General features: G+C 30.9%; 2 protein-coding genes across 2 annotated transcripts; one reads left to right on the forward strand and one right to left on the reverse strand.

The window, feature by feature from the left end:
• Window positions 1-12,859: 12,859 nt before the first annotated feature.
• LOC114942767 (uncharacterized) lies at window positions 12,860-15,820 on the forward strand. Its single transcript, XM_029318213.2, has 5 exons — window positions 12,860-13,030; window positions 13,319-13,528; window positions 14,457-14,689; window positions 15,363-15,522; window positions 15,651-15,820. Coding segments are annotated over exons 2-5 (564 nt in total). The 5' UTR covers window positions 12,860-13,030; window positions 13,319-13,527.
• A 7,929-nt stretch (window positions 15,821-23,749) lies between these two features.
• Window positions 23,750-24,262, reverse strand: LOC114942768 (uncharacterized). Its single transcript, XM_029318214.2, has one exon. The coding sequence runs from the start codon at window positions 24,260-24,262 to the stop codon at window positions 23,750-23,752; it is 513 nt and encodes a 170-aa protein (XP_029174047.2).
• Window positions 24,263-25,876: the final 1,614 nt, after the last annotated feature.

Below are 25,876 nucleotides of genomic sequence, written 5' to 3' on the forward strand. Positions count from 1 at the left end.
CTCTCTTACGAGAAATAATAAGAATACTTTTAAGTCAGCTCTTTAATTTTAAAACCACAATCTACACTTCATTTCTCTCGACCAATAGAGCCAAACGCGATGTTATTACGACAATTAAGAAAGGAAGAAAATTTGGAAACTAAGGAATTTGAATTCTATGATTGGGATCTCAAAAATTCCCCTTGTTCCTTCTCTCAACATCCCTCTTAACATTTCTTACGATAGTTCGCAGTTTCACTTTTTCACAGACAAGTTGTTCACCCAGGTCGGCAAAGCCGTGATTTCCATTCTTTGCTCACATCGCAGGCTGGTGTTCGCCAATACAGCAGAGAAGGCTTAGTATCCACTAGGACCAAACCCGCTGTACCATCACTTAGTCGACACCTACCGAATCTAAATTTTCAAGGTAGGCCGTTTTCGGGAGCATCACAAGGAGGTGGAGGTACAACTTAAACGTGAGTAGCTGAAGGTCCTTACAAGAAGACTGAGACGCATCACGAACCAATCACGACTCCCTCTAAGTACCATCGCGGCGTGTTGCTTTGAGGACCGAGAGAGTTATAGTTACTCCCCGTACGGCAAACCGGGCTCGTGCGACGACCGGCCCGAGGACCGGCCGCCGAGTAGTGTCACATTGTTTTGAGCCTTTCGACTCACGAGACTCCAAGAGACATCATTGCCACCTTCGACTAGAGAGGATACGGCCTTAGAGGCGTTCAGGCATAATCCCACGGATGGTAGCTTCGCACCACCAGCCGCTCGACCGAGTGCGTGAACCAAATGTCCGAACCTATGGTTCCTCTCGTACTGAGCAGAATTACTATCGCAATGTCTAGTCATCAGTAGGGTAAAACTAACCTGTCTCCTTCGATGGAGACGAACAAAGTACGACGATAACCTTCTCATCCGATGGAGGCTTGTCCTTTTGTACAAACGTGAGTGTTAACATCACGCACCGAAGGCCCGAGTTGCAGCCATTTATGTCTGCAAATATTGTTAAAAAAGAATATTACATTATAAAAATTAAAAAATTAATAACAAATGAACCGCGCAAGATGGAACGTTCTACTTTGGCAGGAACGTAGATGGCGAGGCCGTCCTCCGATTCTCCGAGTTAGAATCCCTGATGTCGACAAAAAGCAAAAAAAGAAATAGTTACTACTTTTTAAAAAAATAATTTAAATAATTAATAACAAAGGAACTGTTGGAGATAGAAGCTTATCCTTTTGCACAAACGCGAGTGCCAACGACATCACGCACCGAAGGCCCGAGTTACAGCCATTTATGTTTGCAAATATTCTTAAAAACGAATATTACATTTTGAAAATTGAAAAATTAATAACAAATGAACCGTGCAAGATGGAACGTTCTACTTTTACGGGAATGTATATGGCTAGATCCTCCCCCGATCCTTCGATTTAGAGCCCCTGTTGTCGATAAAAATAAAAATAATAGTTAGTTTCTTGGCTTGTGTTTAGTATTACCTCCCACCGACAGATGGCCTGACGGCGGAATGCCTTTCCGTAGTTAAGAAACCGTCAGCAAATTATATTAGTCGATCAAGCCTTCAATACTTACATTTGTCGATCATAGTTTTTTTTTTATATATTTTGCGGATTCAATGTTTCGCAGTTGGTATATAATTCTAAAAGTTTTGATGGTTTTTAATTTTTGTTACGTTATTTATAATAACTTATTTTTCACATTTTAGTTTACATCTCTCCATCCTTTTTAAAAATGTTTGCAGATATTTTTAAGTACAATTGCTCTGCTAAACAATGTTCTAGGTTTTGTTTTAAATCTTTTTACGCATTTTTTAATTGTTTAAATTTGTATTATATAAGATTCTATTTATTTAAACGTCTTAAGTTCAGTTGCACCAATGTCACTACAGTTCTTCGCTTAATTAAAATGCGTTTACAGTAAGTGTTGCTTAAAATTTGCTAGCGTTCCACAGTTGTTATAGAAGTAATATCACAGTATATACAATAGCACAACTCTCTGTCGGCACCTTTGATGTTTGTGTAACATAAAATGGAGTACGCATGCGCGAAATCAGCGAGTATAACAGTACTGCCATCTGAACTTTTTTTTACTCTTTCTTCATTTTTGCTCTCTTTTTAGTATATTACTACATGTAAAATAAATTAATTTTAATAAAAAATTATGTATATATAAGATCAAGTTGTTAATAATGTTAATGTATGATATATATAAGCAAATGTTATAAATATTAATATTTCATTTAAAGCGCAATCACACTTTTTATTATGAAAATAAGACTGTATACTTAATATTAAGATTTATAAATGTGAAACATTTAGAAGTTTCCTATTTTTCCTACTAATGCTTTTGCATGATTTATTATGCTGTGTTAATGTAAAATATATACACATACGTAAAAATAATTTTATGAAAAAATTAGTAAAAAAATCTTGGCATAGCGGTTCAAAAAGTATAGTTTGCACTAAATGAAAAAAATAATTACCAATATTTCTTTTAAAACAATTATTTTCAAAATTTTTTACAAATAATTCGTCTAATTGATGGATATAAAAACAAAAATTGCTATTTGGTACGTTTAAATTGCCATATAAATTATTTTCTTCATTAGAATAAGCTCGAAAAGAACAATATAATATAGTGTCCTCTAAAACAGCTTTATTTTCATTTACATATAATATACATGTATTACAGGAATGAATTTCCATACACTTTTTAATCAAACATCCACACACATATGTAAACGCATTCTCCTCTGGCAGATCCATGGAATAGTAATCATGGTTTGGGATATCTAAAATTTTACGTGGCAAAAGTGGAATAGTTTGATTTAAACATTTACTTGAACACGGTTTCTTAATAAAATTTAACATTTGGTAATTATCGTGAGCACAATTTTGAGATTCAGAATGCTGTAGAAATTTAATACTGAACCCACACAGAACATGACATCCAATGGATGTCCATATAGCCTCCATAGTTCCATGGAACATCTATCTCCACGATGGACGCTGTATAGATCTCTAATAGATCTCCATATTATCTCCGCGATAATATGATCGTCTGTAAATCCATCATAGATGTCTAATAGATATCTATGATAGATGATAGATGAATAAATATTAAATATATTTGTATACGTATTATTTCTTTTACTTTTTAACAAAACAACATTTAATTTTAATTTAAATATTATTTATAATTCTCAAATGTATTGAAAGTACACTTAAAAACATGTGATATTATATATCCTATTTTTAATTTTCTAAAATTTACAAATTCAACTTTACTAAATTCATGAATATAATATAAATATATTAAATAATAAAATAATAACACTAAAAACATTATGTTTCTAGTTTCGCATTTGCTACTTCCATTCGACATCCATTAGACGTACTCATAGATGTCATATGAATGTAATACAGAGTAATTATGGATATTTCAAAAAATGATGAATGGATAATGGATATCCATTAGAGGTTACATATGTAGATGAATAATGAACATCTACTAGAGATTATGTAGATGATTTATGGATGTTTCTAAAATATTTCTAGCTTAATTATTAAAGAAGACAATTGGAAACACACAAAAATACAGAAATTGTAAAAAATTTTTCTGTTTTTATTGTAAAATTAATAATAATCGCATATACAAATAAAAAATATACAAATCAATATAAATAAAAAATATTTTGCAATAACGGACGAATATATTAATAAAAACGTAATAAAAGAAATTTTTATTGAATTTGCAATTATATATTTAAAATAAAATACGTTGAACTCTGAACACTATATAACTTATTATACTAATGTAAATGTATATGGATTGTCCATCTGAAACATACGTAAAATCTATTAATAATAAGGTTATTGTAAGATTTAGACAATAAGCGCGAATTAACCAATCATAATGAGAGATAAGAAGACTCGCGAGAATTATTTCAAAAATACTATGGTTGATCAGTTCGCTTTTACTATCTAAGTCTTACAGTATTTATACTTTTCTCTATATGTAGCTTACAGTGCTTTTAGTTTTTTTTACTTTAAAGTTGCGTTTCGATATTTATTATACTCAGTTTTTTGAAAATCTATATTATTAGTACATATACAGGGTGATTCAAAACAACCGTTTGTCCTTAAAATGTCGTATTCCTGACTCAATTCTAAGACGATTTTTCCTTTGCCAAAATTTTATCCGAAGCTTAGTTTTTGAAATATAAAAAGAAATAGTTAGCGAATTACAGCACGAGTACGGGCGGTAATCAGGAGCGGCGCACCACATTATCATTAGCGCGGCGATTACGTGGGCGCTCGAAGCGATCAGCTGTTTGTTACACGCGGCGTTTTGTGTGTGTGTGTGTGCGTGTGTGTGTACGCGTATACACACACACACACACACACACACTCTCTCTCTCTCTCTCTCTCTCTCACTGATTCTTACCTTGTAGAGATGTTTGATGTCCTTTGACGAATAATTGTTGCCTGACTGGATACAATCCGATATTGACACACTGTGACACACTGCATAATGAAATCATTTTTTTGTAATAAATTCTATTGACACTTTGACTCACGCACTTGATTAAAAATTATTGTAATAAATAACTGATTACAAATTACAACACATAATCACAATCTGAGAGAATTTTCTCTTAGAATTTGCCCTGAAAATTGTGGTAATCGTAGGATAATATTGTATGGAAAAAATTTTATTAGAATTCCTCTAATTAATATTTATCACATTCAAAATAATAATATCTATCACAATAAAATATGAAACATGTTTTATTAATTTTACTAAACCGTAAAGTAAAATTAATGAAATATATTTTATATTTTATTGTGATAAATATTATTATTTTGAATGTGATAATTATTAATCAGAGAAATTCTAATAAAATTCTTTCCATATTATATTCTCTTACAATTACTATAACTTTTAGGGTAAATTCTAAGAGAAAATTCTCTCAGTGTTTTGATTAATTATTAAAAATTACTTGTAAAAACGCGCGGCGCGCACAGCACACGTTACTCGATGCGGACGGCAATAGTTTACACGGCAAGGACACGACAATCATAATCACAATCTAAGAGAATTTTCTCTTAGAATTTACCTAGAAAATTATGGTAATCGTAGAACATTATGATGTGGAAAGAATTTTATTAGAATTTCTCTACTATTTATCATATTAAAAATAATAATATGTATCACAAGAAAATATAAAATATGTTTGATTAATTTTACTATACAGTTTAGTAAAATTAATCACACATATTTCATATTTTATTATGATAGATATGATTTTTAATGTGATAAATATTAATCAGAGAAATTTTAATAAAATTCTTTTCATACCGTATTGTCTCACAATTACCATAACTTTTAGGGTAAATTTTAAGAGAAAATTCTCTCAGTGTACCGATTAATTATTAAAAATTACTTGTAAAAAGGCACACGTTACTCGATGCGGACGACAATTGTTTACACGGCAAGGACACGACAACAGACTGCGGCGACGGACGACGCGACGCGTCGCGACGCTTCGCGACACGTCTAGACGATAACAATCACGCGGCGTTGCCGAACATGTGATTGACGCGAGACATGTATTAAAACGTATAATAATTATGTTATTAAAAAAGGCATATTATAACGTATTATAATTTTTTACGTTATAATTTTTATTGTTATCGTCTAGACGTGTCGCGAAGCGTCGCGACGCGTCGCGTCGTCCGTCGCCGCAGTCTGTTGTCGTGTCCTTGCCGTGTAAACAATTGTCGTCCGCATCGAGTAACGTGTGCCTTTTTACAAGTAATTTTTAATAATTAATCGGTACACTGAGAGAATTTTCTCTTAAAATTTACCCTAAAAGTTATGGTAATTGTGAGACAATACGGTATGAAAAGAATTTTATTAAAATTTCTCTGATTAATATTTATCACATTAAAAATAATATCTATCACAATAAAATATGAAATATGTGTGATTAATTTTACTAAACTGTATAGTAAAATTAATCAAACATATTTTATATTTTCTTGTGATACATATTATTATTTTTAATATGATAAATAGTAGAGAAATTCTAATAAAATTCTTTCCACATCATAATGTCCTACGATTACCATAATTTTCTAGGTAAATTCTAAGAGAAAATTCTCTTAGATTATGATTATGATTGTCGTGTCCTTGCCGTGTAAACTATTGCCGTCCGCATCGAGTAACGTGTGCTGTGCGCGCCGCGCGTTTTTACAAGTAATTTTTAATAATTAATCAAAACACTGAGAGAATTTTCTCTTAGAATTTACCCTAAAAGTTATAGTAATTGTAAGAGAATATGGTATGGAAAGAATTTTATTAGAATTTCTCTGATTAATAATTATCACATTCAAAATAATAATATTTATCACAATAAAAAATATAAAATATATTTCATTAATTTTACTTTACGGTTTAGTAAAATTAATAAAACATGTTTCATATTTTATTGTGATAGATATTATTATTTTGAATGTGATAAATATTAATTAGAGGAATTCTAATAAAATTTTTTCCATACAATATTATCCTACGATTACCACAATTTTCAGGGCAAATTCTAAGAGAAAATTCTCTCAGATTGTGATTATGTGTTGTAATTTGTAATCAGTTATTTATTACAATAATTTTTAATCAAGTGCGTGAGTCAAAGTGTCAATAGAATTTATTACAAAAAAATGATTTCATTATGCAGTGTGTCACAGTGTGTCAATATCGGATTGTATCCAGTCAGGCAACAATTATTCGTCAAAGGACATCAAACATCTCTACAAGGTAAGAATCAGTGAGAGAGAGAGAGAGAGAGAGAGTGTGTGTGTGTGTGTGTGTGTGTGTGTGTATACGCGTACACACACACGCACACACACACATACACACAAAACGCCGCGTGTAACAAACAGCTGATCGCTTCGAGCGCCCACGTAATCGCCCGCGTCGGATAATGTGGTGCGCCGCTCCTGATTACCGCCCGTACTCGTGCTGTAATTCGCTAACTATTTCTTTTTATATTTCAAAAACTAAGCTTCGGATAAAATTTTGGCAAAGGAAAAATCGTCTTAGAATTGAGTCAGGAATACGACATTTTAAGGACAAACGATTGTTTTGAATCACCCTGTATATGTAACTGTATAGTATTTTCAGTAATAATGGAATACATTCAATATGTTTTATTGCCGCTTACGTATCTTTATGTGTGTCATTGAGGCAATGTAAAATTTTTATTTACATGCAATGGCTTTAGGGCCTGAGGGCCATTGCACTGAATAATATTTTAGCATAAAATCGATGACACACATGTTAAATTTTTATTTATTTAATTTTTTTAAGAAGTCTCAGATCTGCATATATAAGTTATTTGAAACTTGTATATTGCGTTTCATCATTGACTTCCATGAAAATAATCTGAAAATAAACTGGATGTATTATTGCACATAAACAAAAATAGTGACAACAAATAAAAAATTCTGCAATATAACATAATTACACTAGTTAATTACCAAGCTATGTGTATTAAATAAAATAGTTTATGTATTTTTTACTTTTTGATATTAATGAATTTTTTAGGATATTTGCATTATTCTTTACTTTGTAGCCAGATATTAGGAATACTTGAATACCATCGGAAAATTCAACCACGATGAATCCTCGATCTGACATCTTCCTGTGAAATTTAAAAAAAGCATTTACGAGTAATCATGTTAACAAAGATATCGATTTGTATAAACTATGTATATATATAATATATATAATATATATATATATATATATAGTGTGTGTAAAAAAGAATGTCTCAATTCAAAATTTTATCAGAATTTACTTTAATTTTTTATTAAACAAATAAAAACTCAAGATACAAATATTATAAATGTGCAGTACTTATAAGCGGTATCACTGCGAAATATCTTTCATTTTTGTATGGCAATTTTACAAATTTGTAATTGATTTTATTCAAAGGCCACGTTTGAATGTCAGATAATTCACTTACTTTAAAAATGTTTAAATAACTAGAATTACATATATGATTATAAAGTTCTTCAACAACTTTAAATTTACGACCGACTGCAATATAATTGCCATCACTCGATGTTGCAATATTTTTCAAACAGACAATATTCCTTTTCTATGAGACAACAATTGTCGGAAGATTTGATTGAAATAATAAAATGAGAAAATTCAACCTTCAAAAATTGTGGATTGAAACAACCTGATATTAACGGTCCTTTCTCATGTCGATTCTTTACACATATTTTTCAAATGTCTGCATTGTTAGATTTGATTTTATGAAAACTCATTTCCGCATAGCGATTGTTAATTTGCTCTAATGGTTTCTCAGATTTTCTTAAAAGAGATTTTAACTCCTTCATAAAATTTTCAAATGGAAAAGCACTAAAAGTATCTAATGGCCCAAATTGTTTTACGTTATTAGTTATATGCAGAAGACCGTGAATATTATGTGATACAAATTCGGGCCCGTAAATTTTGATGAAACATTCAACAAAATGTTTAAATAATTTATTTGCATATTCAATATATTCGACTGTACTATTATTTTGACATAAAATGCGAGCAGCAACATGTAAAGTTAAAAAGTTTGAAAATATATCAGAATTTACTTCTTTTTGTAATACAATCGGACCGGTATATAACAAAAATTGCCTTAATTCGGTTGCTTTCCATTGTGCAAAATCTTGAATTTCTCGCGGTCTTCTTGCAAATTCTTTTGGAATAAAACGTCTCATATCGAGAAGAGATTGAGAAATACTTTTTATTCGTTGCGATGATAAACATCTAGATTTAAGAGGACCACTTATCCATAATTTTATTAATTTCTTAACAACGCCAATGCATATCAAGTGCATGTAATCTAATGGAATTTGAGATACAATGTCAAAATTTGAAATGTTTAATAAAATAGAACGACCGAGATGATATTCTTCTTGAATTTGATTACGAAAACTCACGTCTGTTCTTTTTTGCTAATCAAAACCGGGAAAACAAATTCTGTTAGCGATAAATTCACCTTCAATTGTACATTTTGAACAGTTAAAATAACCAGTATGTCCTTTAGTAAGTGTTATGAATGATTTTGCAGGAGCATCACATATTATAGAGTGTATTGAAACTGGAAATGTTGTTTTATTATAAGTTACGCCTTTATCAATCAAAACATTTATATCTTTTACAAATTGTTTTAAAAATTCATTTGCATCCGCGGGCTTGGTTTTACCAAAATAGCAACCAATAAGAAATACTTTTCTATGAGGCATAATTCGACCTAAAATGGGCCATAATTGATTCAAGTTAGATCGAGATATCGGCAAACCATCAATACCGATTTGAATTTTAATAGAAGATAAAACTGTACTATTATTCATACCATTACTTGCAGATAAAAATTGTAGAATACCGTATTCAATACCGATATGACAATATTGACCAGGAAACATATCAGTAATAACAGAAGATCGTGGTGTACGTAATAATGTCTTTGCACATTTTGGCAAATTAAAAAAAATTGGATGTACTTTTTTCAAACCAGACAATAAATGTGATAAAGCTACATGAGAAATATGATGCGTGATAGCCCATTGTATTAAAAATGCCTCAAAATCATTGTTTTCTTTTTCTAAATTATTATTATTATCATCCTCTATTATAAAAGTTCGTACTAATGTATTGTTCAAGGAAGTATCAGATTCGAAAATGTTCGTTTCCTCGGAAAATGATAAATTTGTTGTCTCTTGTACAAATGCGGAAAGAGCGTTATTAAAATTGGCGTGTAGAATTTCATCATTGTCATTATTCAATACGGAATTATTTTTAATTACACGCGAATTGGTTCTAGGTTCTTCATTATTACATATAAGCGGAAATAATTCATCACTCTCTTCTCGAATTAATCTACGGCGATATCTCGTTAAAATACGCGACGGATATTTGCGCTTCGGCATAATTATATATATATTGTTGTGTTTTAATATAAATGAAAATTATTTAGTAAAAAATATAGACTATGCACTTGCCTTATTTTCTGAATAACTCCTGTCCTGTCCAATATATAGTATCTTCTTTCCTGATAGCAATTCGTGCGTCGGACACAATCCACCGTTTCGGAAGAGAGGATCAGGAATGCGAAGCTGAGTGCGATCAACAACGTCGTTGCAATCGTCGTTGCTAATGAACAAACATAAATTAATTTACGGCGATATCTTGTTGAAATACGCGACGGATATTTGCGCTTCGGCAAGATTTTATATATGTATGTATATATAATTATTGTTATGTGTTTTATTATAAATGAAAACTATTTAGTAAAAAATACGGACTACGCACTTACCTTATATTCTGGATAACTCCTGTTGTCCAATATAGTATCTTAATTCTTTCCTGATAGCAATACGTGCGTCTGACACAATCCGCCGGAAGAAATGAGCGGGAACGCAAAGCAAAGCGCGATTAACAACGTCGTTGCTATAATCAACGACGTTGCTATAGTTGATCATAGCAACGACGTTGTTGATCGCGCTTTGCTTCGCGTTCCCGCTCTTTTCTTCCGAGACGGCGGATTGTGTCAGACGCACGTATTGCTATCAGGAAAGAATTAAGATACTATATTGGACAACAGAAGTTATCCAGAATATAAGGCAAGTGCGTAGTCCGTATTTTTTACTAAATAGTTTCTTCATTTATAATAAAACACATAAACATAATTATATATATATATATATATACATATATAAAATCATGCCAAAGCGCAAATATCCGTCGCGTATTTCAACAAGATATCGCCGTAAATTAATTTGTGTTTCTTCATTAGCAACGACGATTGCAACGACGTTGTTGATCGCACTTCGCTTCGTATTCTCGGTCCTCTCTTCCGAGACAGCGGATTGTGTCAGACGCACGTATTGCTATCAGGAAAGAATTAAGATACTATATTGGACAACAGGAGTTATCCAGAATATAAGGCAAGTGCGTAATCCGTATTTTTTACTAAATAGTTTTCATTTATAATAAAACACATAACAATAATTATATATATATATATATATATATATATATACATATATAAAATCTTGCCAAAGCGCAAATATCCGTCGCGTATTTCAACAAGATATCGCCGTAAATTAATTTATGTTTGTTCATTAGCAACGACGATTGCAACGACGTTGTTGATCGCACTCCGCTTCGCATTCCTGATCCTCTCTTCCGAGACAGCGGATTGTGTCAGACGCACGTATTGCTATCAGGAAAGAATTAAGATACTATATTGGACAACAGGAGTTATCCAGAATATAAGGCAAGTGCGTAGTTCGTATTTTTACTAAATAGTTTTCATTTATATTAAAACACATAACAATAAAATTATATATATATAAAATTATGCTGAAGCGCAAATATCCGTCGCGTATTTCAACGAGATATCGCCTTTTCATTTGAAAATTTTATGAAGGAATTACAATGTCTTTTAAGAAGATCTGAGAAACCATTAAAGTAAATTAACAATCACTATGCGGAAATGAGTAAAATCTAACAATGCAGACATTTCAAAAATATGTGTAAAGAATCGACATGAGAAAGGACCGTTAATATCAGGTTCAATCCACAATTTTCAAAGGTTGAATTTTCTCATTTTATTATTTCAATCAAATCTTCCGATAATTGTTGTCTTATAGAAAAGGATATTATCTGTTTGGAAAATATTGCAACATCGAGTGATGGCAATTATATTGCAGTCAGTCGTAAATTTAAAGTTGTTGAAGAACTTTATAATAATATATGTAATTCTAATCATTTAAACATTTTTAAAGTAATTGAATTATCTGACATTCAAAGATGGCCTTTGAATAAAATCAATTACAAATTTGTAAAATTGCCATACAAAAATGAAAGAGTATTTCGCAGTGATACCGTTTATAAGTACTGCACATTTATAATATTTGTATCTTGAGTTTTTATTTGTTTAATAAAAAATTAAAGTAAATTCTGATAAAATTTTGAATTGAGACAATCTTTTTTACACACACTATATATATATATATATATATATATATATATAGTTTATACAAATCGATATCTTTGTTAACATGATTACTCGTAAATGCTTTTTTTAAATTTCACAGGAAGATGTCAGATCGAGGATTCATCGTGGTTGAATTTTCCGATGGTATTCAAGTAATACCTAAAATTTGGCTACAAAGGAATAAGGAATTATGCAAATATCCTTCACATTTAAAAACAAGGATCAACAAATTCGTAAGGCAATTGAAAAAGAGGAAAAGCCGAGTTCTTCCTGGTCTTCCTTTAAAATTAAACGGATTTTTGGCGAGTATTGTAAGTATTTAAATAAAAAAGCTTTTATGATGCTTCAGTTTTACTTATTCATTATACTTATATTAATATATTTTTAACATTTTCAGCGTCCTTACAGAAAGCTGATGCGGTAGCAGAAAAGGCCTTATATACATCAGATATGGATACTGAAAAAGAGACGAAAACGTATAGAAAATATAGAGCGAGAAAAGATATATATTCATCCGAAAGCGAAGAAGAGGGCACAAGTGCAACTTTACCGTCTGCTCCATGTCCTCCTGTGAAACGTAATTATGAATAATTCTAATATTGCATATATGTATGTTAAATACATTATATATATACATATATATATATATATAAATATATATATATATATATATATATATATTATATGTTAAATACATAATAGAAAAACTATAAATTTTACATGTATATAGATATAAAATTCATATCTTTTATATGTGTGTGTGTGTTAACATATATTTTATTATGCATATAACACATATTGTGTTTAATCAAATTAAAGGTCAACGACTGTACAATACAAATGAAGCAGTTCAATGTGAAAATACATCAGGTTCCACTATATATTTTTCGGATTCTACAAAAAAACACAAAGGATCATCACAAGTTTCAAACTTGAACTCCACATCATCTCAACAAGGTGAGTAAATTCATTACATATTTCCATGTAATAATATAATACAATGTAAAATTTCATATTTGTAAAAAAATATCACAGTATTTAATTATTAAAAAGAATTAATTGTTAAAAATTAATTTTAAAAAATTTAAAAGAGTATTCCATAATTTTATATACACACATGAAACATTTAAAATAATACATAATAACAATATTAATAAAATATCTCAGAAATTATAATAATACCTGCTATACTCACATAAAGTGTGTTTACATTAAATGTATATTTATAATATATTTCATGTACAGATGCAAATGACAACGATACTTCATACGAAATAGATGAAGAACCATGCATCGTTACAAAAGAAAAAAATCGAAACAATGTAGTACATAATCGACATGTTAATAAAATTAAGGAAGTTGATCGATCTAACATATATGCGCGAGAAAATCGATATACAAATGAGGAAAAAGAAAATAACAATTTAAATGATCAGTCTTCACAAGCTGCAATTAGTAAGTAAATATATAATAAAGATATAAGGCATAAAATATAAGGCATATTTTAACAATAATTTTTTTAAATATTATATGATTTTATACATAATAGATTCTCGACGTAACTATATATATATATATATATATATATATATATATATGTATACATGTATTGTATAGTTTCAAAGCATCTATTATATGTAATGTTTCACTACAATTAATTGTTTAAATTTTATGCATAGTTATACATATATGTATAGAATTCATTTTTAAAATGAATTTTATATGCATTTGAAAAAGGACTCAAAATTGATGACATATAAATGAATTCTTTTCGAATATCTTGTGCTATCTGGGTATTTAACTTTGTGTGTGTGTGTATTTGAAAAAAATGAAAAAAAAATAATTATAATTTATACATATTTTAATATTGTACAAAACTATTGATTTAAAAAAAATTAAAACTGTTAATTTCAAATAATTTCGAAAAGCAACATTTTATATATATTCTTTTTATTGTTAAAATAATTATATACATATATCAAAATAATACATCGTCTTGTCTGCTGTATTTCTTGATAAATCAACATGTGTAATGCAACTTTAATTTATGTTTTATATATATATATATATATATATTACATACATTTATATGCATACAATAATACGTTACTGGTGTGTGTGTGTGTGTAGTATAAATTTCAAAAATCTACATTTTGTTCTTTTTATTAGTAAACCTCTATTTACTATCTATATACCGAAATAACACATATGAACTTTTATATAGTATATAAAATAATAATATATAGTATACAAAACTATATATTATTTCGATATACTAATAGAGTTTTACTAATAAACGGAAAATGTAGATTTTTGAAATTTACATGATATATATACACACACATTTTATTCGTTTATTAATAATTAAAAATGCTATTTACAGTGGATCATTTAAAGAGATTGACTAGAGAAATAGCAACTGTAAAATACGATATGAGACAAGCACTATCTCTATTGGATATTTTAGTGGACAAAAGCAACAGAAGCACAGAATGTGAAAATACGAGATTTTCTTACGAAGGCGCTGAAAATCGATTTCCTTTAGAAACTAGAGCCCAATTAACGGAAATTGAGGAAATTTTAAAAACTGCTAATTCCCAAGAGAACACTGAAATAGTAAGTTAGCACATATCTATATATTTTAGTAACTGAATACATAGGGTGAACCATTCATAAACGTTAACGATACTTTGTAAATTTTGTAAAATGTACGGTCTGTCCCAAAAGTTCCCGAAAGTTTGGGAACTTTTGGGATAGACCGTGTATGTATCCTAAAATATACATATGAAGAAATGTCTTATATAACAATAATTAGTGTCATGGTTTTAATACGAGGGACATATGATAGGACCATATAGTCTTTGCTTAGCCTTTTTTTTATCAAGATATAAAGGTCACTTTTATTTTTTTAATTGAGGATACCCAACAACATTTAAAAAATCGAAAGTGACCTTTACATATATTTCGATAAAAAAGCAAAAGAGCAAAAAAATAACTGGTATGGTATCATATATGTCCCCCTTGGTACTTGTAACTTTTGTCTAAAATCTTTTTCTTAATTGAATGCATATGTTACAAGATATTTTTGTCATTAACATTATAAATGGTTTACCCTATATATAATATATTTCCAATTATTATCAAATTTATAAGTTTATTGCATAATCAATTTTCAGTAAACGTTTCAATTCACAATAAAATGTATTATGAAAAATAATTGGAAATTACTGTTAAGAAAAAGAGATCGTTATTAACTTTAATAATAATATTACTTTTATTCTTATTATAGCGCGCATATATACAAGCAATTGGTGGAACAGGCGTCGATGATGCGGTAAAGAGGACACTTTATAAAGTATTCTCAAATAAATTAGCGGAAAATTACAATTGGGAAGGCCGACGTGGAAAATATCCATTACAAAATTTAGAGTTAATAAAAGTTATTTTCAGTAAGTTTATACGTTGTTTATAAATAATTAATTTATAAACAAAAATGCCTTTGAATATATATATACAGAGTGTATAAAAAGTATCGAACGGTGAAATATCTCGAAAATTAAACATTAAATATTTTCAGGATCCATACTTCACAATATCTCGGATTCTGATCGAACAAAAATACAACGAAGAGTCATGGAGTGGTTTAGGCATTCCAAGGCAAGACACAATAATGAAAAAAAGCGGACTGTTAGAGACGAAAACAATGGTTCACCCGATCGCCATTCATCAATGAAAAATTCAAATTAATATAATCTATAAAAGATCTTAATAATCTATAATAGAGTAAAATCTATAAAAGATCTATAAAATTAATAATATATAAAAGAAAAAGTACATTATTATAAAATAGTAAAAAATATATTTTATTTAATACCACATAGCTTGATAATTTTAATTTGTTGTCACTATTTTTGTTTATGTGCAATAATAATACATCCAGTTTATTTTCAGGTTATTTTTATGGAAGTCAATGATGAAACGCAATATACAAGTTTCAAATAACTTATATATGCAGATCTGAGACTTTTAAAAAAATAAAATAAATAAAAATTTAACATGTGTGTCATGAATTCAATGCTAAAATTTTGTTCACGTGTAATGGCCCTCAGGCCCTAAGGCTATTGCACGTAAATGAAATTTTCACATTGCCTCGATGACACACAAAGATGTAAGCGGTAATAAAACGTATTATTAATAAATTTTATGTATGTTTCAGATGGACAATCCATATACATTTACATTAATTATAATAGTATATAATAAGTCAAATAGTTTTCAGAGTTCAACGTATTTTATTTTATTAAATATTTAATTGCAAATTCAGTAAAAATTTCTTTTATTAAGTTTTTATTAATATATTCGTGCGTTATTGCAAAATATTTTTTATTTATATTAATTGTATATTTTTTATTTGTATATGCGATTATTATTAATTTTACAATAAAAACAGAAAAAATTTTTTACAATTTCTGCATTTTTGTGTGTGTTTCCAATCGTCTTCTTTAATAATTAAGCTAGAAATATTTTAGAAACATCCATAAATCATCTATATCATCTCTAGTAGATGTTCATTATTCATCTATATAACCTCTAATGGATATCCATTATCCATCCATCAGTTTTTTGAAATATCCATAATTACTCTGTATTACATCCATATGACATCTATGAGTATGTCTAATGGATGTCGAATGGAAGTAGCAAATGCGGAACTATGGATGTCTAGTAGAAGTCCATAAAAGTTTACGTGGACGTCTAATGGAGGTTTTGAATTTCCATGATGGACGTCTACTGAACATCCATTAGAGGTTTTTGTTCCGTGCGGGAGTAATTTTTTAAAGGCACGCATAAATTGAATCGATGTCGGATTCAGAGAATTACCACCTTGTTGCATAATAGTATCAAAGAAATTTTCGACACAATTTTGATTAATTCTTCGTGTTCGAAGATAAGGAAAATTTAAAAATTTTAATTTTTTATCCCATAACTGCATTATACTATTAATTGTAATCTGCCAGCACTGAAAACATTTAATATTTACATTAACACGTGAACCGTTGGCATTAATTATTGTAATATATTTGAAAAGATGTAACATTTTCTCTAAGAACTCTTTTTGTTTCTCACTACCAGTATAAATTTCGCGTTCCCAAACCTCTACGTTTTCTTTTAAACCACTCGCACTTTCTCCAATTCCATATCCATTCCCCCTGGCGCTTTTTTCTGATAGGAGCGTTCCCAAACCTCTATGCTCCCTTTTCATTCCACTCGCATCTTCTCCCTTCCTCCTTCTTCCATCTCCTTACTTCCTGTCTCCAATTCTCCTTCCTCTTTTCCATTTTCTCCTTCTCCTTTCCGTCGAGCCTCCTTCCCTCCTTTTCCTCTCTTCTCCTTCTCCTCCTTCTTCACCTTTTTCCTGGCCGGCATGTGGGATGATTGGCCCTACTTGGATTCGAACCTGGGACCTTAGGTGTATTGTCTTACGACTTAACCTACTGGTCTACCATTTCACCCCGTGTATAATTAATTAAATATTGCTAATTATATATAATTTATATATTTAAGGTGTAATTGGAGCAATTGACGGTTGCCATATAAATGTTAGCACCAAGTATACATCAAAGCTGTTATCAAAATAGATATTGTACACATTCAATAATTTTGCAAGGAATATGTACAACAAATAATATATTTACAAATGTATATGTGGGTCATTCTGGATCAGCTAATGATTGTAGAGTATTAAGTAACTCAAACTTATATAATAAAATTGAAGCAAATGTATATTCTCAGTACTTCTCATCAGGTCAACCTTTATTAGGTGACAAAATATATCCCATAAAAGAATGGCTTTTACCTCTCTTTAAAGATTATGGCAATGTTACACGTATGCAGACAACATATAATAAAATTTAAAGCAAGATTAGAGTAAAAATTGAAAATATTTTTGGCTTATTGAAAGGACGATGGCGAAAGCTCAAATATATAATAGTGTATAAAATAGGAAAAACTTCAAACATTGTGATGTCATATTGTGCTTTACATAATTTTTGTCTCATAAATGATGATTTTGCTGAATCATTAGTAGATATTGATATTGAAAGAATTGATAAAACACAAGTTTTTAATATACATAGAAATAATAGAAGAGATAATGGAAGAAAAATTGCAATTGATAAAAGAAATACTATAATGATGCAATTGTCAGAAAGGTAAAAATAGAAAGAAAGAAAATGCAATAATGAAAAAAAAATAAATTTATTTTTACATTCAACTGTATAATTATTTTTTTATTATATCTTTGTTATGCCTAAAGTAACTATGTAATATTACATTATTGCATTAAACATTGTAAAAGAAAATGCGTTTTTAAATATATTATTCTCGTTTACTTAATATTATTGTCTTATATTATTATATTTTTATATTGTATAGCTTAGTTATTTGAACTTAAAATTCTCTTTTCTTAAAAACTAATTTAGTCTTAAACTTAATAAAATTGACGAAATTAAAAGAAATAAATATTGTAGGCCAACTAAACGAGCAAAATTACATAAGATCTAAAGATTTATTAATAATTAAATTCTCATTCCATTAGAGAAACAATATGCAACGTAAACGTTTTGACTGTACTACAGTCTTCTTCAATACATAAAACTCAAATTTTAAAATACAAAGTTAACGATTTTTCGCTGATAAACAATGAATGAGTAAGACGATTGGTCTGAGATTCCAAGTTTTGCGACATTTAATCTTGATTATCGTTTTAACAAGTTCTTCTCGAAATTTTAAGTGTGTGTTGCGAAGTTTAAGTAACAAAAAATTGATATATTGAACAAGGCAAAATAAAATGAAATAAAAATAAAATCCAATATTTTTCTTAACCAAAATAATCAATGTAATCAAAAAATTGTATTGCATTAAGTTTTAAACATTAAGCAGAGTCAGAATCAGAGGAATATTTCCTTTTTTTAGATTTCTTGTGTGCTTCTAAATTAATAAGACTTTTCATAATCTTTATGCATTCTTTTCTTTGTTCTAATGTTTTTTTTTTTTTTTTTAATCCATTTTGCTCTTTTAGCAAAATGATCTCTGAAACTTTTCGAAGCGTTGATTTTCAATTTGTGTATCTTGTTCGTGTAACTCTTTCAAAACAATGCTTAAATTATCTTTCTTTGGTCTTACTGTTTTTTTAACATTTTCAAAAATATTTAAAATTTTTAAATTATCTTTTTCTTTCTTTGACGTATTCTTCGTTGACACGTTATTTTCTAGTGCAATATCTTCTGTATTGGGAAAGTTTTCATTGTTATTTGTAACTTCGCTTATTTTACTACTACAAGTATCAGAAGTTGTACTAAAATTATCTAGGGAATTCAGTAAATTAACTGGTTGACTGTTGTGTTTCTCTCTGATAAGGTCATGCATCTCATCAAAATATTTTGGAGGCTTTTTCTTCCCTGTTCCAGTAGATTTCATGTATTGGCAATGTCTACGATACATTTTTTCTAAGTTACGCCAACGTTGATGACATTTGTCAGAAGCTTTTGTTCCAATATAATGAATTAAATAACCATTATTTTGCATTTCTCTTGCAATATCAAATCATATTTTTTTTATGCATTTAATTATTAAGATGGTGAAATTTAGTTCCAACAATCTCTAATAACTTTAATGTCATTTCATTAGTAAATTCTACAAGTATTAAAACATTATTATTATTATTATTATTATTTAATTGTATTATTGTATATACATGTATGTATTATAAAGGTGCTTACTATCTTTATTTGTCATTTCTAACCCTTTTTCTTTAATTTCTTCGTTTGTGCATTCTTTATTTGTAATATTGTTTTCTGTTGTATCTGTAACACAAAATATATTTAAATGATATATAATAATTTATATAAAATTATTTTTTAATTATTATTGCAATTTGTTTTAAAATATAATTAATAAAATGATTATGTATGAGATCATTAAAAACATATAGACTTATATTAAACAATAAAAAATCAAAAAAATATAAGTTGTTTAGATATTTCATGATGTTTTTTAAACATTTGTATTGTCTGTATACGTTTTGAAATTTAAAAGATGTTTAAAGTCTTATGTACTGTTGTTTTCAGACATAGGTGCTTTACATAACGATTGAGCTTCCAAGATTAAAGCATTTGCTGTAATATTTAATTAGATATAAGTCTTAATTTCATATTTAAAGTAAATAAATAAAAAATACATCTATCTGTATATAATTTTTACATACTTTTAGGACAAAAATATATTAATTTTCCATGTTCATCCAAAATCGGTTGCCCACTCGTGTCAGCACATACTAAAAGGCTGCTTTTATTCATACTATCTATAGTATCTATAATTGATAAATAATGAATTAAATATAATTCAAGTTTTAAATAATAAAGAAATTTTATTTGTTTTGTAGCTCTCTATTTCAATCAGTGCTTAACCTATAAGCGTAGAAATTATTTAAAAGTGTCCAAAAAAATTGACATTTTTAGTTTCTACTTTATAAGCTCGATCTTCTGTTTGAAATATTTAGCTCAATAGATTTAACACGAATAAATGTAAAATGCATTGTTTATTACCTGTGTCTTTATATTTGGCGCCTATTTGCAACTCAGAAAACTAACAACATGTACCCTGCTTTATTGCTGGATATAACGTGGTACCAACCAGATACATACCAAAATGATTGGCCACGCCTCTATCACAAATTACCAAACACACGAAAACATTCTGGTACACATTGGTACATGTACCAAACAGTCGCAAAAAATCGCCTAATAATATCAAATATAATAGTTTTCAAAACAATGCTTTGATATGTTAACAAAATTGAACAAATCAAATATAGTAGGCCAACTGAACGAGCAAATAAATAAGATGTAAAAATTTTTTATTAATAGTTAAATAATTAAATTAACATTCCGTTACAGAATCGATATAAATTGTAAACGTTTCGACTGCACTACAGTCTTTATCAATACATAAAAGTTAAATATTAAAATACAAAGTTAAATGTTAAAAATACAAAGTTAGTTAAATATTAAAATATAAAATTAAAACGATTCTTCGCTGTTGACCAATAGATATGCAAGGCGATTGGTCTGAGATGCCAAGTTATGCGACATTTAAACATGCTGCGGATATAATACGCGAATTAAATCAATGTCAGAGAAAATTAAAAAATCTTTCAACTTACATTATCGTTTTAACAAGTCCTTTTTCCCGATATTTCAAGTGTGTGTTGCGAAGTCTGAATAACAAATGTCAAAATAGAGAGCGTGATGTATTTATTAATTACCAATGTTTTTTCTAAATTATGATTCAGCAAATTTTTTAAGTATGTCAAAATAACTACTGTCTAACAATTCGGTGTCTTTATTTAAATTAATTCCATTTTTCTGTTCTTTAATGTGGATCATTTCAGATATTAGTCTTTTATGGTAATTCTTTTCATGATCCATAATTTTAATATTGTCCCAGTCAAATGTATGTTGTTCGTTTAGAATGTGTTCCGTGACAACCGAATGTCTAGCAGAGTCTAATTTAATATTATTTTTATGTTCTTTAAGTCTCGTTCCTAACTGTCTTTTTGTCTGTCCGACATATGTGGCGTCACAATCGTTGCAATTCAATTTATAAATAACGTTAGAATTCGTGGGGCAATTATTTCTGTCCTTTTGAACTTTTATGAAGTCATTCAATTTTTTAATGCAACGATATCCTACCACTACGTCAGGTCTTCTTATTGCTAAAGCAACTTTCTCAGATATTGATTCTATATATGGTATGACAAAATATTTAATGTTAGTATTAGTATTATTAATATCTGTTATATTGTTATTATTAGGCTTGTTAAATTTCTTGGTTGAGAGATTTTTTAATCTGCGTTTTATTTCTGTGAAAATTAGATCAAGAGGATAACCGTTGGATAGCAAAATGTTAATAGCTTTCTCTATATTTTTTTTGTGAAATTGCGGATGTGATAGTAATAAAGCTCTATCTACCAAGTTATAAATTGTTCCTATTTTATGACAAGTCGGATGATTTGAAAAAAATGAAAGTAATCTACCTGAGAATGTCTTTTTGTGATACCAATCTAAATAAATTTTATTATCTATTACTTTGATCATTATGTCTAAAAAGCTTATACACCGATTATCCTCTTTTTCCAATGTAAATTGTAGTCTATCGTTATAATTGTTGAATTCGTTCAAAACATATGTAATATTGTCAGCGGAAGTGCATAAAATAATGTCGTCTACATAACGGAAATAAAAAGTCATTTCGCAATTTAAATTATTAATTACCAATGTTTCCAAGTCCTGCATGACTATATCGGCAATGATCGGAGAAAGTGGGGAACCCATAGGAGTCCCATAAATTTGTTTGTAAGTTATGTTATTGAAAGTAAAAAATGTAGAAGTTAATATAAATTTTATCATACCTATGAATTCATTTTTGGGAATCTTTGTGTGTGACTCTATAAAATGCCATCTATTATTGATACCGTTTAATGCAAGATCTACGGAAACATTAGTAAATAATGAAACAACGTCCAATGAAACTATTATGTCGGAATCTTGTATTGTTTTCCCTGATAGAGAAAGCTATTAACATTTTGCTATCCAACGGTTATCCTCTTGATCTAATTTTCACAGAAATAAAACGCAGATTAAAAAATCTCTCAACTAAGAAATTTAACAAGCCTAATAATAACAATATAACAGATACTAATAATACTAATACTAACATTAAATATTTTGTCATACCAGTACCTGGAATCAGATTATAAATTCCTGCAGCCGCTGGTTATCGGCGCTGGTATTTTTTCCTAAGATAAACAATAAAGAACCGCCGCTTATTGGGGAGGTACCGCGAGGGTGAAATGCAATCCTCCGCAAAAACATGTCGCAGGCAGCGAGGCCGCAAGCGGTGAGGTTGCAGGCAGCAACTTGTTCGCCCCGAAACTTTACCCGCTGATATTTCTTAGAAATATACAGATAACGTATAGATCATGTATCAACCCCCTTGATTGTCGGCGCTCAAGCATGGATTTAGCGGCAGCCCTTCTTAGAATTTAATTATATTTCTTAGAAATATACAGATAACGTATGGAGAGAAGAAATGCAACCCCCTTGATTGTCGGCGCACGCCAAGCGGTAGCCCTTCTTAAAATTTGATTATATTTCTTAGAAATATACAGATAACGTATGAGGAGAAGAAACGCAACCCCCCCCTTCTAATTGTCGGCAGCGGCAGCCCTTTTGTAATAGATATATGTTTATCTTTTGTTTATAAACATATCAGCCCCTTATCTGCTGATAAGACCCCCCGCCCGCGTGACGTCATACCCCCTCGCCCCCGAAAACCCCCCCGCCCCGCACCCCCCTCAGAGGACCTGGTCCAGAACCCCCATATTATTCCTACTGAGCTCAGGTATTCACTGCTCCATCTGCGCCGAAAGTGTTGCCTGAGCTGTTCTACTCGCTGCCAACGCACGAGTCTGCCTTCGTTGACGTCGGTGATGTTGCTGCAAGAGAAACTGTTAAGTGCCGTGCCAACCAAAAAGTGCCCAGGACTGAGATAAGACAGATCGTTCGGATCTTTGCTCAGCGGAGTAATGGGGCGCGAATTTAGTATTGCCTCGATTTACGCTAATACGGTTTGTGATTCTTCAAAAGTTAAGTGAGCTTGACCAACTATTCTCGACATATGAAATTTCGCGGATTTAACCACCGCCTCCCATAATCCGCCAAAATGCGGAGCGTTTGGAGGAATGAAATTCCAAGTTATACCTTGGCTACTGAAATATTGGGAGAGGTCGCGCTGCGTTTCTTGGTCACGATAAAATTCGTACAATTCTTTAAGCTGTCTCTGAGCCCCGACGAAAGTGGTCCTATTGTCCGAGTACATTTGGATGGGCTTTCCCCTTTGTGAAATAAATCGCTTGAATGCTCCAAGAAAGGATTCGGTGGTTAGATTACTTACTACCTCGATATGCGTCGCCTTCGTGGTGAAACACATGAATATCGCAATGTACACCTTGCTGTTACGCGCGTTGCGTCTGTTTTCTTCACGTAATGTAATCGGGTCCGCGTAATCTACCCCGCAGTGCGCGAACGGCCTAGACGGTGTTACGCGGCTAGAGGGTAACGATCCCATGATAGCTTCGGAAAACCGCGGCTTTGATCTAAAACATATTATGCACTCTTGAATAATTTTTTGCGTGGCGGATTGCAAGGACATCGGAAACGTTGTCTCAACGAGGCCATTGTGGTCTGCACTCCGGCGTGCATGTTTCGCACATGTTCCTGCCTTATTAGCTTTTGAGTCAGGTTGTGATTGCGCGGCAACAATATCGGGTGACACGCGTCAAATATCAAATCGGAGTTTTTGAATCTCCCGCCTACCCGAATCAATCCGTCTTGACCCATAAACAAAGCCAACGACAATAAACGGTTGCTCAAATTGATAGGCTTGCCCAATTTTAGAGCTTCGTATTCGCTATTGAACATTTGTTGTTGCACAATCTTGCATATGGTTTCCAACGTGGATGACCTTTCAGCAGCAGAGATTACGTTGGTTGATGAGATTGGACGATGAATTTTTGACATTCTCCTGCAATACGCGATAATTCGTCAAACCTTTAAATTAGATTATCTTTGTAGCAGTTCGATTATCGCGCATTGCTTCATTTCGACGACGACTGCGACTACCTTTTTTTGCTCGGGTTGGTCGTCCTTTGAATGGGCAAAACTCTCATTCGGCCAGGATTGTTCGTGAGATATCAGAAAGCTGGGCCCGTGCCACCACCTGAACGACGATACCAAGTCATGTGGATACAAGCCACGAGAGAGTAGAGTCAGCGGGATTGTCGGGCAAAGAAACATGGCGCCATTCGTTGATGTCCGTGAGCCGTTGAATTTCGCCAACTCTATTTGCCACGAATATGGACCAATTTCGGGAAGATGATATATCGGCGATGATATCCAGTTTAATGCACTCGTGGAATCCGACCATAGAAATGTTTGGATTGGCGTTTCCAGCGAGTCCTTTACCTTAACTATCAACTGAGATAGTAAAACTGCGGCTGTCAGTTCAAGCCGCGGTAATGATACAGCCCTGAGCGGGGCCACACGCGACTTGGAGCAGAGTAGCTCGGAATGATATTCGTCGGGTCCAAGGATGATACGAACATACGAGGATCGTTTGAAAAGTCCGTGCAAAGTCAGAGAGATAGCACTACTGGCGCGTATCGAGGTTATGTTTAGTTAGTAGCATCTCTTGGAAGAACACACACCAAGTTTCAGCCAGATCGATCTATTTCTTTGTGTTTGGCATTTGTTTGAATCGAGGAAGAAAAATAGCCATTCGTTTCTGCAATCACCTCCTCGTTTGAATAAAATCTTTTTCCCGCCAGCCATTTCTTCAAATTGGGGAACAAATAATAGTCCGAGGGAGCCAAGTCTGGAGAATAGGGGGAATGTGCAACGAGTTGGAACCCTATTTCCATTAATTTTGCGACCACAACTGCTGAGGCATGAGCTGGTGCGTTGTCGTGATGGAAAAGGACTTTTTTGTGGGCCAATCGTGGGCGTTTTTCTTGCAGCTCGGTTTTCAAACGGTCCAATAACGATGAATAATATGCACCTGTAATAGTTTTACCCTTTTCCAGATAGTCGATGAGGATTATTCCTTGCAAATCCCAAAAGACAGTCGCCATAATCTTTTCGGCCGAAGGAACGGTCTTCACCTTTTTTGGCGCAGATTTTCCCT

Source organism: Nylanderia fulva, unplaced genomic scaffold (assembly GCF_048542155.1).
Source record: "Nylanderia fulva isolate GAGA-0341 unplaced genomic scaffold, ASM4854215v1 Scaffold262, whole genome shotgun sequence".
Taxonomy (NCBI): domain Eukaryota; kingdom Metazoa; phylum Arthropoda; class Insecta; order Hymenoptera; family Formicidae; genus Nylanderia; species Nylanderia fulva.

Coding starts and splice junctions, on each gene's coding strand:
- LOC114942768 (XM_029318214.2), bottom strand. CDS start 24,262: ATGGGATCGTTACCCTCTAGCCGCGTAACACCGTCTAGGCCGTTCGCG.
- LOC114942767 (XM_029318213.2), top strand. Junction 14,690..15,362: donor CCCAAGAGAACACTGAAATA/GTAAGTTAGCAC, acceptor TTCTTATTATAG/CGCGCATATATACAAGCAAT. Junction 15,523..15,650: donor GTTAATAAAAGTTATTTTCA/GTAAGTTTATAC, acceptor AAATATTTTCAG/GATCCATACTTCACAATATC.